The sequence below is a fragment of the Clupea harengus genome, chromosome 11, assembly GCF_900700415.2.
Source record: "Clupea harengus chromosome 11, Ch_v2.0.2, whole genome shotgun sequence".
Classification (NCBI taxonomy): Eukaryota; Metazoa; Chordata; class Actinopteri; order Clupeiformes; family Clupeidae; genus Clupea; species Clupea harengus.
In genome coordinates, this window is record NC_045162.1 from 3,104,214 (window position 1) to 3,122,024 (window position 17,811).

At 40.9% G+C, this 17,811-nt stretch overlaps 2 protein-coding genes across 2 annotated transcripts; both read right to left on the bottom strand.

Annotated features, from left to right (window-relative positions):
• Nucleotides 1–337: 337 nt before the first annotated feature.
• Nucleotides 338–3,467, bottom strand: LOC105910605 (meprin A subunit beta-like). The gene is made up of 7 exons (XM_042709129.1): nt 3,129–3,467; nt 2,834–2,951; nt 2,567–2,745; nt 2,161–2,379; nt 1,902–2,075; nt 1,539–1,763; nt 338–1,256 (listed from the first exon to the last, which is right to left on the bottom strand). Exons 1-7 carry the CDS (start codon nt 3,265–3,267, stop codon nt 784–786), a joined length of 1,527 nt encoding a protein of 508 aa, XP_042565063.1. The 5' UTR covers nt 3,268–3,467; the 3' UTR covers nt 338–783.
• Nucleotides 3,468–10,590: 7,123 nt separating this feature from the next.
• LOC116222350 (meprin A subunit beta-like) lies at nt 10,591–12,348 on the bottom strand. Its single transcript, XM_031576041.2, has 6 exons — nt 12,343–12,348; nt 11,811–11,889; nt 11,516–11,633; nt 11,249–11,427; nt 10,868–11,086; nt 10,591–10,782 (listed from the first exon to the last, which is right to left on the bottom strand). The coding sequence occupies exons 1-6, from the start codon at nt 12,346–12,348 to the stop codon at nt 10,601–10,603; spliced, it is 783 nt and encodes a 260-aa protein (XP_031431901.2). The 3' UTR covers nt 10,591–10,600.
• Nucleotides 12,349–17,811: the final 5,463 nt, after the last annotated feature.

Genomic DNA, 17,811 nt, shown 5'->3' on the forward strand with positions numbered 1-17,811 from the left:
GAGCATACCGTGAACAGGGACCATCATCAATACTCTCCTCAGGAGTTAAAGTGAAATTCTGCACAGGAATTGCGGCACAGGGCAGTGAGTTATTTGTAAGCAGAGGGCTCAGATCTGAAATGGAGAGAAAGGCAGGGACATTAAACCACTCAGATCTCTCCTCTCACATGAATAATTAGACTCTCACAATCATGTGACTCATATATCTATAATGTAGAATGCAACTATATAAGCTCACAATCTCCTGCAGATATATAAGAGGATCTGAGTGAGGGGCACTCCACCTGAACACATTAGTTGGTTTAACACATTTGGTTTATCTACCATCTATGAAAGTTGAAGCTTTACAGAGAGAACAAACCCATAATGCCACCATGGAAGAAGGGGACTAATCTCAGAGAACATGCAGTATGTAGTTTAAGAACACCCACCTTGCATGGTGAAGAAGAAGATGGCATCGCCTCCTTTCAGGAAGTCTCTCTTCTGAAGATCCTCCAAGGCCATGAAGTATCCCCATCCATAACCATATGAGGCATTAAAGGTCTCACCACCCACTGTGGTTAGATTTCCCACCTCTCGGGGGTTTCCCCAAGCGAACTTCCCACCTGGATTTAACAAAAAACAAAAAAAAATTACTGTGATTGATGATGAATAATTTTAATGTCGTTATTTTATTAATAGTAAACAAACAAGAATTATCTGACGATATCGACTGGCATGAAGCATGGGCACCAGCTAGTGTGATTGACAAGTTAATCACAACAAAACTAAAGATGATTTTCTTTACTCAATGCTGTGGCTATAAGCACCTGATATCAGTACTGGGTCTGTGGTCAAACTCCTCTCCCTGGACAAGCGCAGCTGCATGTGTGGATTCTGGTCCAGCATTCGGGCTGTAATCTGCCTCCATGCCAACGGCCACTCCAGCGTGTCGTCATAGTCTCCAGACACCAAGCGTACACGAACACCAAAAAATGTGTTCAGCAATTGTAGCAGGATCTGATAGCCATAGCCATCTATGGAGTAGTACTTTGGGCTATAGAGGATTGTGCCATAATTACTGGTATTCAAAACCTCCTCAAAGTTCCTGATTTGCCATGTCTGATGGGGGCATTCGGTCTCTGACAGGTTGATGTCGTCCACGGAAAAGCCACCGCTGGACGACCCAGGTCCTTTGCGGGCCTCAAACTCCACCTGGAAGGTCTTAGTGGCGTTCAGAGGAACATGGTGGAACTGCCAGTACTCAGCCGGAGAACCTAAGAGGGGAAGTGGAGGTAGGTAGATAAGGAAGCTGATAAATTCTCTATGAAACACGTTATATTTTAAGTCGTATACTACTTTGCAATATTGACAAAATGTAGTAATTTTCCCATAGTGAGAGTGTTCAGCATTTCCCAATTATCCTAAAAAAATTCCTGAATATTCATAATCCTTGCTGTGAGGCACAAATCAGATAATCCCAAAAGCCTGTACTATCTGAATCATATTTTAGCAAAAAAAGGGAGAATTTGGTGGTTTGGTGAGTTTGTGGACATTACCTGTGATCTGGCCCATAAGCCTACGGGTTCCTTCTGTGTCCTCCTCACTGTCAAACTCTCTGATCCAGATGTTGAGCTGGTCCGTTTCATTCCCACTGTAGTAGTAATAGAACTGAAGGCACTGGACCTGGCATGTTCTACCAGGAGTCATCCTCCTGGTGGTCAGTCTGGCTGAATCCCATTCTTCTCCAGTTATAGTGCTGAAGTGCATGAAGAAGCCATGACCTATTTTTTTTAAAGATATGAATAAAATTGACAGTTTTTGTTTTCTTTCATTAAGTGTTAGTCATATAATTTTGCTGCATACATAGAATGAAAAGTTTTAAATTTAGAATTTTCATTGAATGATATTTTTTTTCAGAAAATCCTCTTTTTTTCTACCCTGAGAGTCAGTGCCCAGGTAGGTGTGGTCTGAGTGGGGACCTCCATCAGCTCGGCTCACTCTCTGCCATCCAGCTGAACTCCTGGAGCAGACACTCATCTCACACAGGCTCTCATCTTCAAAGCTGCAGTGGTCCAGGAAGGAGACTGACGCATCTGAGTTTTCAAAAAGATGAAACTGGATATACACAAACTAGTGAAGAAATGAGTTGATTTATTTGTGTCAGACATTGGCACTTACCGCAGTGATAGAGCCTGTTCAGTTCCAGTGCATCTGTTGAGCTCATTTCTATACTGTTGCCGATCACATCTTGAAACTCAGGTTGCTTTGTGATGATGGTGGATCCATTTCCATTACTGAAGGCATCTTTATCGTAGTGCATTACAGATGTGTAGTCATATGAAGTATTAAGGAGGCTTGAGTAATCCTCACTTACTTTATCAAAATTGCGCTCAAACCCTTGGGGAAATACAAAACACATATATAGAAACAATCCATCTCATATCTCTCATATATTTATTGAAGACTTTCATCTCAGACCATATGCTACAATAGGCAAATCTTTATATTAGGATTTTGAAATTATGTCATTATTATATTATTAGATAGATATTATATTCAGCAATTATGCAGCAATATTGTGAACCTTCTTGGATGTTCTCCCAGATTATTGTGACATGGTCATCTCTGTCATATCTGGACTGCTCGTGAAAGAAGCCCAGGGCATGAAGAAGCTCATGTTCCACAATGTGAACAAATGCGCAGCCAGACCCAATGGAAACATTCTGTCCACCTGGAAAGAATTTTCCTACATAAGAGTAACACCTGCAAGACATGTTGAATTTATTTACTTACTCAAGCTAAATAAAAGAGCATTGTGTGCAGTTAATCCCTTTAACAGGAAAGACCTTACCCTCCTAATTTCTGGATGTGGATGAAGTAATCTTCATTTTGCCGTGGAATAAAGTTGATGCAGGATTTCAGACCAAACTGCTCAAAGGCCCTCAAAATAATCCCTTTGGAATGCACATCTTTGAAAGCAATAGTAAAAAGTACACTCAAGTTGAGCTTGTGTTGTGATTCAGTTGTCATTATTTGAGAAACTGCAGTCAATCTTATTAAAACCACTGACAAACCTGCAAAGTTCGAGCCACTGGATTAATGAATAAATTGTTGTTGGCTGTGATATCCGTTGTCTGAGTACTCACCAAGAGTGTTTCCCAGCAGATAGGGAACAGAAGTGTTCCATTTGGTACCCTCTATCGAAATAGAGCTTCTCGAGTAACTCTGGAGATCAAGAAAGTCCTGTATTATTATTTTATCGTGCATTTCATTGTGTCTGTCCATTTAGAGTGAATGTTGTCTGTGGGGTGCTGCCATAAAAGCTGTAAAGCCACCCCCAATGCTATTGCTCACCATCTTGACTCAGGATTTGTCAGGAGGACAGGGGAACACAAATTAAAGTGTCAGTGAAAGGCTGACTTGAACGTGTAGTCGAGTAGTCAGTTGATTACCGTGTGAGTCAGAAACAAATACAAAGACTACATATGAGGAGAGGGTGGTCATGGAGGGGTAAACTAGGTTAACTGAAATGCCTAATAAAGTATAAGATTAACAGACATCATCACACTGAAAACAATGAAAATATACATTTTCAAATGACTTACCACCATTATGTCTCCATCAAATAGATTCAATCCTGAATGACAATTAAAATGAACAAATATGCGTTTAGTGACTAATTAACCTTCACCTTTACCTTTTGACATCACATTTTGTATCTCTGATTTGGAAATCTAATATACTGTATATGAGCTTACCTTCGTTTATTTTTGCAATGCTGCGAATTTCATCTTGAAGCTCTTTGGATAAAAGAAACGACACATCAATGAATTAATATTGCTGCAATATCAGTGTTGTTATGTAACACCATCAAGTTATGATAGTTCTGACTTTTACTCACTGAAGGAATCAGAATTTAATGTTCAGAGTTAATAATGATATACCATAGTCAATAATTCAATGCATCTCATATCTAGTTATTTCTGTTGCTGTTATTTGGACTTAGGCTAAAATGTAAGCATTTTTGGTTGAATACTTATGATGGTTTGACCTGAGTGAGGTGTGATAAGTGAGGTGTGATAAGTGGTCTCACTCCCCTCCTCTTGGTCAAATCAAAGTGCCTTGATGGCCCTGGACCCCATGAATACAGGGTGACACCCCTTATACTCAGAGGGCATATAAACTGAAATGTTACATTGGCTGATTAGAAGAGTCTTAGGTGAAACCTCTGTCTCTGTCTCCCTTGAATGCGCACCATTGTACAAGATTAAACCTGTTTCCTGAACTGATCATATCTCAGACCTTGTCTCCAAATATATGGTATAAAAATTATTAGCATCACTCACAGTCAAAGAAGATCAATTCTGTACACCCATGACATTTAAACTTTACATATGTAAGGGATAATGTATAGGCCGCCAGTCAGTATAGGAAAATAATTCTGACATTCTGAGGTGCCAAATAATAAATGTACATAATGTATCTTTTTCATAATTCTTATAACGTGTAGAATAGAGCAGATTAAAAGCAAAACCACTCACCAATGAGCTCAGGTGCAGGCTGGCATTGAGATTGAACAGGTTAAAGGTTATTTCACTTATGGACACAGACAGAATTAATAAACTATTCACACTGTAAAATATATGTTTAAGTGAACTACAAAATAATAGATAATATGATAACAGATGTGTGGTACCCTTTAGGGAAAATGCTGTGAACTGCGATATCAATAGTTATTTCAATTTCAAAAGGCTCCTACCAGACTGAATGTTCCCAGTGCGTTCAGCACGATCAGAAGAGGCGTAAGCATTTTACTCAAATATCTCTGAATGTCAATGTGAAAGAAGAAGACCACTTCACTTCATAAAATCCCTTATTCAATTCTTCAAATATATCCATATGATGGGGCTATGCAGATTAACTATGTATTTATAAAGATCTATACATACGTAGGTGTAGACGGCAGGACAATATGATGGTGTTCTGAAACCCTTACTGCCAGTGCTCCAACCTCGGCTTCACTGCTGTGACTGAGAGTGGCACCTGGGTCCGGAGCGTATTTACCTGGAGGGAAAGGTGCTGCACCTAGACCTGTTTTTGGGTCCCTTTGTGCCTTTAGCCCATGAGGCATGTAGGTGAATTGAGTTCATCAATCAGGTGTCAACAGATGTGCATGCACATGTTTTTCAGTCCATTGTTAACCTTCTTGTTCAGATGTACAGATATACAATTGCATAGTCATGCTGAAAACTGATTCATGTCTGTTTCCACTACCCCTAACCAAGAAGTGTGATCAAGTTTATTTTTGTGAAATGTTCTGAAATCTTCTTAATTGAAATGAATGAACTGTTTGACATCAAGTTCAATTTAAATTAAAATTGAATTGAAAGGGACTGTTTGAAAGAACGTGTTGCATTAAATATGTTTTACTACACAATATAGTGTAGCAGTTCTCTCTTGTCTACAGTTTTTTGCCCCTTAGTCTGCAAGGTCATTGCAAGTGGTAAGGTGAATAGCCTCTCAAGTCAGCACATATTTTAAACGCTCAGAAAGGTATTATTATGAATAGTAAGTACACTGGGGGTTTTGTTGAGCACCTGGTGTGTGTGTGTGTGTTTTTTTTGTTTGTTTGTACCTGAGGTGGACTGGAGGTTTTGTTGAGCACTTTGAAAGGAATGCAAAAGCATATCAGTCTTCGTGGGAACAAGCATACTTTTCACAGAACACACCGTATGACCGGTTCTACCAGTGTGGCTGTTTCTCTCATCAACAGGAGAATAATCTGAGGCCTGTCAGTAGTAATGGCATGACATGTGCTTGGATGAGGAAACATGCTGCACAGTCAGACAGGGTGGACGGCTGGAAGTCTGTTGATGGCCTTCCTGGAGTAGGTGACACTTTAATGGGCAAGCTGCAAAGGAGGTCAATACAATTAATTAAAGACACAGTATGCAACAATGTCCTACTACTAGACAGAGTACTGGAATCATCTTCAAATTCATGTTCATGCTCCACCCATACTATTCCCGTTTCAATACTTGTCTGTGCCTTTTTTAACGCGCAGGTGCTGGTTGTTACCTTGTCTGCAGCCCAGAGAGGGTTCGTGGAGGTCATCAGAGAGGCGGAGTTGGCTTAGTGCGTGTCTTCCCTAGTTCTGTAATGTAATGCTAGATTCAAACAATGAAACGTCCAAAAATGGACCTACCACATTGATCAATTTTGTGTTTTTGTAAATGTGGCATTAAAGCTGATTTATCGGAGATTTATTGTGGTAGACCATTATTTGGCATCTACAGCTGACTTAGACCAACTACTATGAAGAAGTACTCCTTTGACTACTCGCTAAGACAGAAGTGCTGAAATGTCAGGAATACTGGTTTTACAGGCCATGTAAAGTGCCCAGAGCAGTTTACTGTGCCCTAAGAAACTAGGTCTCTGACAGAACAAACATGGCTTCAAGGCCTTTGGCTGTAGTTAAAGTACAATGTATAAGTCCAAGTTCTCTTTAATCTGGTGACATATGAGAATGAATCATTGTCCCTAATTGCATGCACAAATCTGCTGAAACTCTGCCTTTCTCCTTTCCCGTCCTTACTGAATGCTGTACGCCAGAGGACACCTGGCTTTGTGGAGACAGGCAAGCATCACAATACATCTGGAGACAAACTGTAGACTCTGAACTGATTTTATTGCAGTTTCAAGCAGTTTCAAGCTAAATTAAAAAATATTTTTTACATAATAAATTGGAAGCAGCTATGTGCCCCACGATTAATAAATAAGTGATGTATGTGTTTTAAAATATCAGCGTTGTGTTCTCACATGAACATAAAGTGTGAAGTGAGCCTATGCAGTCATGAGAAGTAAACTGGAAATGGCAATGCAGGATGACAGTGCTACGTAGCGTAGAAGGGAGGTGGTGCTACTCGTGTACAATGTTGGAACTCTAGGCAGATCCTATCCACAAGGGGGACGTCTGCCACTATCCAAGGTACTGAAGGAATCACAAAGCCACATTCCTGACTACATATGCCTAAAGGCAGAATATGTAAGTATGACTATAGTGTGTAACACAGCCCATTTTACAGGCCCAACAGAATGCTGTCCAGGGTGAAAACATCTATGAGACAACCATATTGAAACCATTGAAGGACAAAAACAAAAAGTACAATACTAAGAACTGTGTTAAATTCAAAAACAAATGAATGAGGGGAAAGAGTAAAGTAAGTCTTGTCAATGGTACTGAATATTGTGCTGTTTATCAAATCAACTGAGAAAGGAAAGTTTATTATTTTTGCATTTGCGCTGTAATTTGCACCATTTCAACTTCCCCCACAGGTTTGTCAGCTTCCTGTGAGCCTGACACAGAGTGCACTATGTGCCGTCACGTCTTGATTTCCACACTATGATGAGTGACAGGTATCTGTCAACTGTAGCTTCCACTCATCAAGATTAACTCCTGTGAATTTTGGTACAACATGTGTGTTGTGTCAAGTGTATAAAATCAACTGTGGGGTTTTGCTGTTTATGAAATTCCAGTACTTTTCTCCTAGTGACAGTTACCCTTTTAAGTTCAAATCTCCAGTATTTAAATAAGAAATGTGTAACTGTGCAACAAATGATGCTAAAACGGTTTTTATTCACACAGACACATTACAAATTCACCAGAAATAAAAGTAAAACAGCAACAACAGCAAGCAAGATCAAGGTGAGGAGGAGGATTAGTGGTGAGGAAGCCATCCAGCTGTCACACGAGCTGGAACAAACAAACAGCGGCTGATTACTACACACCGGCTAAGCAATGCCTGTCAACCAATCCTCAGTTAGTCTTTACAGTTATTACATTTCTTTTAGGACACAATAGGAATGCATTTGATGGCTAAAGTATTTGTCATCTTTTCTGGTGTTCATGAATAAAGATGAGCTGTACTGGGTGTTGTCTACCTGCAATCCACATAAAAAAAAAAAGATAAAATTCCAAGCTCATATTCCAAAACAAATACTACATACTCTGTGTACAGTGTATTATCTTGATACGTTTACTTCAGTCAATCAATCAATCAATTCAATCTTATATAGCGCTTCTCTAAATACCCGAAGTCGCTTTACAGAGTCCAGTAGTCATTCATACACAGTCAGTGGTGGTAAGCTACATCAGTAGCCACAACTGCCCTGGGGCAGACTGACAGAAGCGTGGCTGCCAATCAGCGCCTACGGCCCCTCCGACCACCACCAACATTCATTCATATTCATACGATGCAATGCATGTCTTTATGATGGTGGGGGAAACCGGAGTACCCGGAGTAAACCCACGCAGGCACGGGGAGAACATGCAAACTCCACACAGAAAGGACATGGAACGACCGGGATTCGAACCACTGAGCCACCGTGCTGCCCAGTAATCCCACAAATTGGTATGAGCTCTATTCTATTTCAGACACACAGTAAATTCTACTACTAAACCCACTCACTCCTTGTAATGCAAAGATTTTACTTTGAAATGTTAGCACGTGATGAATATTTTTTTTACGTTATCAATACTCTCCTCAGGAGTTGAAGTGAAATTCTGCACAGGAATTGTGGCACAGGGCAGTGAGTTATTTGTAAGCAGAGGGCTCAGATCTGAAATGGAGAGAAAGGCAGGGACATTAAACCACTCAGATCTCTCCTCTCACATGACTAATTAGACTCTCACAATCATGTAACTCATATATTTATAATGTAGAATGTATCTACGTATATCAGCTCACAATCTCCTGCAGGCATATAAGAGGATCTAAGTGAGGGGCACTCCACCTGAACAGTAGTTGGATATTTGATATTCTTCATAAACTCAGATCTACCATCTATGAAAGTTGAAGCTTTACAGAGAGAACAAACCCATAATGCCACCAGGGAAGAAGGGGACTAATCTCAGAGAACATGCAGTATGCGGTTTAAGAACACCCACCTTGCATGGTGAAGACGAAGATGGCATCGCCTCCTTTCAGAAAGTCTCTCTTCTGAAGGTCCTTCAAGGTCATGAATTTTGTCCATCCCCAACCACCTGAGGCATAAAAGGTCTCACCACCCACTGTGACTAGTTTTCCCTCCTCTCGGGGGCTCCCACCTGGATTTAACACAAAGCAAAAAAGAATTACTGCAACTGAAGTTATTATGAATAATTTGAATGTTGTTATTTTATTAGGAGTAAACAAATAAGAAACATCTGCCAATATAGACTTGCATGAAGCATTAATTTAACACATTTGACTTTAAAAAGTGGGCACGAGCTAGTGTGATAGACAAGTTAATCACAACACAACAAAAGATGATTTTCTTTACTCATCAGTGCTGTGGCTATAAGCACCTGTCATCCGTGTTGGGTCTGGCATCAAACTCCTCTCCCAGGACAAGCGCAGCTGCATCTGTGGATTCTGGTCCATTATCCGGGATGTAATCTGCCTCCATGCCAACGGCCACTCCAGCGTGTCGTCATAGTCTCCAGACACCAAGCGCACAAATACGGCAAAATATGGGTTCAGCAATCGTAGCACGATCTGATAGCCATAGCCATCTATGGAGTAGTACCTTGGGCTATAGAGGAGTGTAGGATCATTACTGGTATTCAAAACCTCCTCAAAGTTCCTGATTTGCTATGTCTGATGGGGGCATTCGGTCTCTGATAGGTTGATGTCATCCACGGAAAAGCCACCGCTGGACGACCCAGGTCCTTTGCGGGCCTCAAACTCTACCTGGAAGGTCTTAGTGGCGTTCAGAGGAACAAGGTGGACCTTCCAGTACTCAGCTGGGGAAACTGGAAAACATCTTTAACAATTTAATGTTTTAAAATATACAGTACATAAAGTGACCCAAATGGCAACATAAAATTTCAACCATAACAATATTAAAAAGGTCTGTAAAATGTATTGGTTCAAATAATTCCATACATTTTGTGTGAATTAAAATCCATGGCTATCTGAGATTAATGTAAACACTTGTGACATGACCAAAATAACCAAAATACCTGAAATCTGGCCCATAAGCCTACGGGTTCCTTCTGTATCCTCCTCACTGTCAAACTCTCTGATCCAGATGTTGAGCTGGTCCGTTTCATTCCCACTGTGGTAGTAGTAGAACTGAAGGCACTGGACCTTGCATGTTCTACCAGGAGTCATCCTCCTGGTGGTCAGTCTGGCTGAATCTCCCTTTGAGCTGTGATTGGTGCTGAAATGCATAAAGGAACCTACAGAAAATACACAAAGAAGAAGAAAACCACATTTTTTTGTGCATAATATTTACTGTATAAAAAGGAACCCATAGCTCTTGTGTAAAATAAATCTGCGCAATATTGGGAGTAGCTTTGCATCTGCTAAATTACTAAATGTGCTTTAAATGAATCTCTTTGTTGTGATTCTACACAAATTAATTTGTTTTACCCTAAGATCTGTAATCAGAATCAGGTCTTTTCAGAATCAGGTTTTATTGGCCATGTAAGTTTGCACAAACAAGGAATTTGACTTGGTAAAGTGGCTCTCAGTGTGCTTACACAGAATATACATCACAACACAATACAACACAAACAGTGCAATGGTCTAAGAATCATGTGATTTGAGCAAATTAACTTCAGTGCATCTTCTCTTCAGTACACATGGACAGAAACCTCACCCTGAGAGTCAGTGCCCAGGTAGGTGTGGTCTGAGTGGGGACCTCCATCAGCTCGGCTCACTCTCTGCCATCCAGCTGAACTCCTGGAGCAGACACTCATCTCACACAGGCTCTCATCTTCAAAGCTGCAGTGGTCCAGGAAGGAGACTGACGCATCTGAGTTTTCAAAAAGATGAAACTGGATATACACAAACTAGTGAAGAAATGAGTTGATTTATTTGTGTCAGATATTGGCACTTACCGCACTGATAGAGCCTGTTCAGTTCCAGTGCATCTGTTGAGCTCATTTCTATACGGTTGCCGATCACATCTTGAAACTCAGGTTGCTTTGTGATGATGGTGGATCCATTTCCATTACTGAATTCATTTTTTTTGTAGTGCATTAGAGATGTGTAGTCATATGAAGTATTAAGGAGGCTTGACTCATCCTCACTTGCTTTATTGAAACAGTTCTCTTCCCCTTGGGGAAATACAAAACACATATATAGAAACAATTCATTTCATATCTCTCATATATTTATTGAAGCCTTTCATATAAGACCATATGCTACAACAGGCAAATCTTTATATTAGAATTTAGGAAATGTAAACTATTCAGAAATTATGCAGCAAGATTGTGAACCTTCTTGGATGTTCTCCCAGATTATTGTGACATGGTCATCTCTGTCATATCTGGACTGCTCGTGAAAGAAGCCCAGGGCATGAAGAAGCTCATGTTCCACAATGGGAACAAATGCGCATTTTAACCCAATGGAAACATTCTGTCCACCTGAAACCTTTTTTCCTACATAAGAGAAACACCTGCAAGACATGTTGAATGTATTCATTTACCCAAGCTAAATGAAAGAGCATTGTGTGCAGTGAACCTCTTTAACAGGAAAGACCTTACCCTCCTAATTTCTGGATGTGGATGAAGTCATTTTCATTTTGCCGTGGAATAAAGTTGATGCAGGATTTCAGACTAAACTGCTCAAAGGCCCTCAAAATAATCCCTTTGTAATGCACATCTTTGAAAGCAATAGTAAAAAGTACACTCAAGTTGAGCTTGTGTTGTGGTTCAGTTGTCATTATTTGAGAAACTGCAGTCAATCTTACTAAAAGCACTGACAAACCTGCAAAGTTCGAGCCACTGGATTAATTAATAAATTGTTGTTGGTTGTGATATCCGTTGTCTGTGTACTCACCAAGAGTGTTTCCCAGCAGATAGGGAACAGAAGTGTTCCATTTGGCTCCCTCTCTCAAAGTAGAGCTTCTCGAGTTACTCTGGAGATGAATCCAAGAAAGTCCTGTATTATTATTTTATCGTGCATTTCATTGTGTCTGTCCATTTAGAGTGAATGCTGTCTGTGGGGTGCTGATATTGAAGCTGTAAAGCCATCCCCAATGCTATTGTTCACCATCTTGACTCATTTCACACATATCTTCACACATTGCACTTGTCAGGAGGACTGGGAGGACAGGGGATCACAAATTAAAATGTCAGTTGAAAGGCTGACTTGAACGTGTCTTTTAACCGGCCAGGTCTGAGAGGACTAAATTGTTGATGAATATGTGGGTAGTCAGTTGATGACTGTGTGAGTCAGAAACAAATACAAAGACTATATATGAGGAGAGGGTGGCCATTGAGGGGTAAACTGGGTTAACTGAAATGCCTAAAATAGTATAAGATTAACAGACATTATCACACTGAAAACAATGACTTTTCAAAAGACTTACCTCCATTATGTCTCCCTCAAATAGATTCAATCCTGAATGACAAATAAAATGACGAAATATGCATTTAGTGACTAATTAACCTTCACCTCTACCTTTTGACATTACATTTGGTATCTCTGATTTGGAATCTAGCATATGAGCTTACCTTCGTTTATTTTTGAAATGCTGCGAATTTCATCTTCAAGCTCTTGGGATAAAAGAAACAACACATCAATGAATTAATATAGTTGCAATATCAGTGTTGTTATGTAACACCATCAATTTATGAAAGTTCTGACTTTCACTCACTCACAGTCAAAGAAGATCAATTCTGTACACACATGACATTTATACTGTACATATGTAAAGGGTTAATGTATAGTCTGCCAGTCAGTATAGGAAAATAATTCTGACATTCTAAAGAGCCATATAATATATGTACATAATAAACCTTTTTCATAATTCTTATCTGCAAATTAGATTGAATTTGTAGAATAGAAAAGATTTAAAGCAAAGCCACTCACCTATGAGTTTAGGTGCTGGCTGGCATTGAGATTGAACAGGTTAAAGGTTATTTCACCTATGGACACAGACAGAATTAATGAACTATTCACACTGTAAAATATATGTTTAAGCCAACAAAATAATACATATTAAGATAACAGATGTGTGGAACCCTTTAGGGAAAATGCTGTGAACTGCGATATCAATAGTTATTTCAATTTCAAAAGGCTCCTACCAGACTCAATGTTCCCAGTGCATTCAGCACGATCAGAAGAGGCCTAAGCATTCTCCTCAAATATCTCTGAATGTGAATGTAAAATAATGTTATGTCTAAGACGACCAATTCACTTCATACACTGAGAAATCCCTCATTCCATTTTTTTCAAATATATCCATATGATAGGGCTATGCAGATTAACTATGTATTTATAAAGATCTATACATACGTGGTGTAAACGGCAGGACAATATGATTGTTTTGTTACGATATGTCTGGTTGGGAGGTGCGAGAATAGATGTTTTGTCACAATGTCAGTTTAACATTCTATTGTGTTTCCGTTACGTTTCGTGCACTTCAATAAGTGTTTTTTATTTCAAGTTGTCATTATACAAACTAATAATAATAATAATAATAATTTATTTCATTTTGTAATGCACTCTTCATTCAAAAGAATCTCAGAGTGCCAACATATTAGAAACTAACTATAATAATACAATACAATAAAAATGAATTAACATAAGCATAATAGAAAACTTTTAAACATTTTAACATACGATTTAACACAACGCCAGAAATGCCTTCCTGAATAAAAATGTTTTTAGTCCAGCTTTAGAGGAGTCCAGCGTCTGCGTTGCCCTTAGGTAGTCAGGGAGGCTGTTCCATAATCATGGCGCTGCCGAGCAAAAGGCCCGGTCGCCCATGGTGCGGAGCTTGGTTTTGGGGACGCGGAGGAGCGAGCTGTTTGAAGACCTGAGGGTGCAGGTGGAGGTTTGGGGAGTAATTCATTCTTGCAGGTAGGGAGGTGCATGCCCATTTATGCATGTATGGGTGAGTATAAGGACTTTGTAGTCAATCCGGAAAGAGACAGGGAGCCAGTGTAGTGAGTGTAATATTGGTGTTATGTGCTCATATTTCCGGACCCTCATCAGGATCCTGGCAGCGCTGTTTTGGATGTATTGCAGCAACTAAGCCTTAACTGTCAATTCGCGTGACCCGTATATAACTATAAATAAGGACAAACGAACTAAACTCACAACACCGTTAATCAGCCAATTCAAGCGTATTATTTTATGTTCGTGTTATCTACAGCTAACCTGCATACATCTGGACCTTAACAAGGCATCGTTGGTAAGTTTTATCCTTTGTTGTGAATTTTGTCAGATACAATGTATGTTTATTTATAGTAGTTTGCAATGAGTATGTTTATGCTAGAATTGATTTGTCTATGTCTTTTGTAAATTTCAGTTTTACACTTCGTATCTACTATCATTAAACCTGTGGACGTGAACTATATCTTCAGAGTCGTGATTCTTAGGAAGAGTTTAGCTGGCTGTCAGCGTAGAGAATACCGAAGACGCCACAGTAAAACAACGAGCTTTCAACAGGCAAGATAACGCAGCGCAAGCTAACAGCTAACCGCCATGTCGTCGCCAAGGGCAACCAGTGGACGCACATCTTTAAATACACGCTCGGAAGCTCAGTGCTCAGTGAGATCCAGCGCATCATCCATAAGGTCTGCGGCAGTCCAAGCTAGAGCAAGAGCCGAAGCAGCAAAGGCACGTCTGCTCTACTTTGAAGAGGAAGCTAAACTGAAGTTGGAGCACTCTTTGGAATTACTTAGGCATAAAAGAAAGGCAGCTGCAGCCATTGCTGAAGCAGAGGCACTTAAAGCTGCTGCATATGTATTGATGTGCACACCATCAAAGACGACCCCTGGCCACAACATATCACCTCCACAGCTAAAGCTCGAAGACATGCCTCGTCAAAGTGTATCCGGCTGGCCACAGAGAAAAAGCAGTGAAACTGTATGCGTTCCTGAACGAGCAGAGCAACATGTCACTGGCTCACTCACAGTTCTTTGATGTGTTCAACGACCAAAGTCCAAGGGCTCCATACACACTGAGAACATGTGCTGGAGTGGAGCAATCAGCAGGCAGAAGAGCCAATGGCTATGAAGTGGAATCCTTTGATGGAACTGTTCGCATACCGTTGCCAAGCCTCATAATATGCAACAACATCCCGAACAACAGAGAGGAAATTCCAACCCCTGAAGTAGCTCTCCATCATGCTCATCTAAGGTCAGTGGCACACCTCATCCCAGGCATTGACCCCCAAGCCCCCATCATGCTTCTCTTAGGACAGGACATTATCAGAGCGCATAAAGTCCGCAAACAGGTGAATGGCTCTCACAACCTGCCCTATGCACAGAAGTTGGACCTGTGGCGGGTCATTGTCGGGAATGTGTGCCTAGGCAATGACCACAAACCACTGACAATCAGCACGTTTCACACGAACACCACAGAGCTGAAACGCTCTACTCTCTTTGCTCCACGCCCCGACGGGTTCCATGTGAAAGAGAACTTCAACAGCGTCCACGACACTGGTCAGCCCCCAGCGTGTCCTGCGGACCAGCCCACCTGTGAAGCCGTCGGGGCGTGACAAAGAGACGACCAGGTGGCTCTCTCCATTCAGGTGCTGGTGACTTTCATGGCAGAAACAACAGTGATCATCAATGCCAGGCCACTTGTTCCAGTGACAACGGACCCTGATGACCCACTCATACTCACGCCAGCAGCTCTTCTCACGCAAAAGTCAAACATTCTTCCAGCTCCTGACGGTGAGTTCGGAGTTGCCAACCTCTACAAGTTCCAGTGGCAACAGGTTCAGCACCTTGTTCCAGTGACAACGGACCCTGATGACCCGCTCATACTCACGCCAGCAGCTCTTCTCATGCAAAAGTCAAACATTCTTCCAGCTCCTGACGGTGAGTTCGGAGTTGCCAACCTCTACAAGTCCCAGTGGCAACAGGTTCAGCACCTGTCAACCACCTTCTGGGACCGCTGGAGGAAGCAATTCCTCCCAACACTACAGGCGCGCAACAAGTGGCAGTCCAGCCAGCCAAACATTCAGCCAGGAAGTGTTGTTCTCCTTAAGATCAGCCAAGCACGCAGGAATGTATGGCCTCTTGGACTGATAACACAGGCCATCCCTGTGTTATCAGTGTGCCAGGTAGAGGTGAAGACCGTTAAACCAGATGTGGACTAGCCTCTTTGTTGGGCCGGGCACTGAAGTAGTGCTCCCTCTGCCTCCAGAGGCAGGGTAAATGGACTGTGCATGGATTTTGGGGTGACGTGTATCCACGTCAGGCGGGGAGTGTTTTGTTACGATGTGTCTGGTTGGGAGGTGCGAGAATAGATTTTTTGTCACAATGTCAGTTTAACATTCTATTGTGTTTCCGTTATGGTTCGTGCACTTCAATATGTGTTTTGATTTCAAGTTGTCAGTATACAAACTAAGCCTTAACTGTCAATTCGCGTGACCCGTATATAACTATAAATAAGGACAAACGAACTAAACTCACGACACCGTTAATCAGCCAATTCAAGCGTATTATTTCATGTTCGTGTTATCTACAGCTAACCTGCATACATCTGGACCTTAACAAGGCATCGTTGGTATGTTTTATCCTTTGTTGTGAATTTCGTCAGATACAATATATGTTTATTTAACTGAATGCAATGAGTATATGATGTATATTAAGTATATTAATGATGGCGTTCTGAAACCCTTACTGCCAGTGCTCCAACCTCGGCTTCGCTGCTGTAACTGAGAGTGGCACCTGGGTCCGGTGCCTATTTATCAGGAGGGAAAAGGGTTATTATGTCACCACCTAGACCTGTTTATTTATCAGGAAGGAAAAGGGTTATTATGTCACCACCTAGACCTGTCTATTTATCTGGAGGGAAAGGGGTTATTATGTCTGCACCTAGACCTGTTTTTGATCCCTCTGTATGACCCGAGGCATGTAGATTAAGTGAGTTAATCAATCACGTGTGAAAAGATGTGCATGCAGTGTTTTTCATAATATTGTGAAAGCAGCAATAAGGAGTTCTGTTCCAAAACTACTAATCTAACTACCTAAAAGGCATGCAAAAACCTTGCAAACACCACCAACAGCCCAGCTGACACTGGTAGAAGCTTGCCAACACACTAACTGGTGTCTTTTGGCAGTATAGCTGGCAATGTCATGCGTGTGAAAGCTTTTCTTCCATTTTTGCAGGGGGTTCCAGCCCGTTACACAGAACTACATAGGGCATATCTTGGATGGCTAGTGGGGAACACACAGGTGTTTATCTGTCCTTCACATGACCATATGCTATCAAAATTAATTTGAGGATGGTACCAAAACTAGTTGCCTATAAAAACCATACCTCAAAAAGTATCAAATTGTTGCATAGTGTTACTTTAAACTTCTTGTTCAGATGTACAGATGTACAATTGCATAGTCCTGCTGAAAACTGATTCATGTCTGTGTTCCACTACCCCTAACCAAGACGTGGGATCAAGTTAAAAACAGATTTTGATGCTCAGTGTGTTGTGAAATGTTTTGAAATCTTAATTGAAAATAATGAACTGTTTGACTCCAAGTTAAATTGAAATTGAATTGAAAGGGACTGTTTGAAATAACCTGTTGCATTAAATATGTTTTACCACACAATATAGTGTAGCAGTTCTCTCTTGTCTACAGTTTTTTGCCCCTTAGTCTGGAAGGTCATTGCAAGTGGTAATGCGTTCGATGAGGTTAATGTAGCCTCTCAAGTCAGCAAATGTTTTAAACGCTCAGAAAGGTAGTATTATGAATAATAAGTACACTGGGGTTTTTGTTGAGCACCTTAAAAGGAATGCATAAGCATACCAGTCTTCTTGGGAACAAGCATACTTTGACCGGTTCTACCAGTGTGGCTGTTTCTCTCATCAACAGGAGAA

What these genes read in the sequence shown, in the direction of transcription:
- LOC105910605 (XM_042709129.1), bottom strand. Translation starts at nt 3,267, where the DNA reads ATGGACAGACACAATGAAATGCACGATAAAATAATAATACAGGACTTT. An exon ending in CACATCCAGAAATTAGGAGG is followed by an intron (nt 2,746 to 2,833) that starts GTAAGGTCTTTC and finishes CATGTCTTGCAG; the next exon opens with GTGTTACTCTTATGTAGGAA. An exon ending in CTGGGAGAACATCCAAGAAG is followed by an intron (nt 2,380 to 2,566) that starts GTTCACAATATT and finishes TATTTCCCCAAG; the next exon opens with GGTTTGAGCGCAATTTTGAT.
- LOC116222350 (XM_031576041.2), bottom strand. An exon ending in TCTGCTGGGAAACACTCTTG is followed by an intron (nt 11,634 to 11,810) that starts GTGAGTACACAG and finishes TTGCTTTCAAAG; the next exon opens with ATGTGCATTACAAAGGGATT. An exon ending in CACATCCAGAAATTAGGAGG is followed by an intron (nt 11,428 to 11,515) that starts GTAAGGTCTTTC and finishes CATGTCTTGCAG; the next exon opens with GTGTTTCTCTTATGTAGGAA.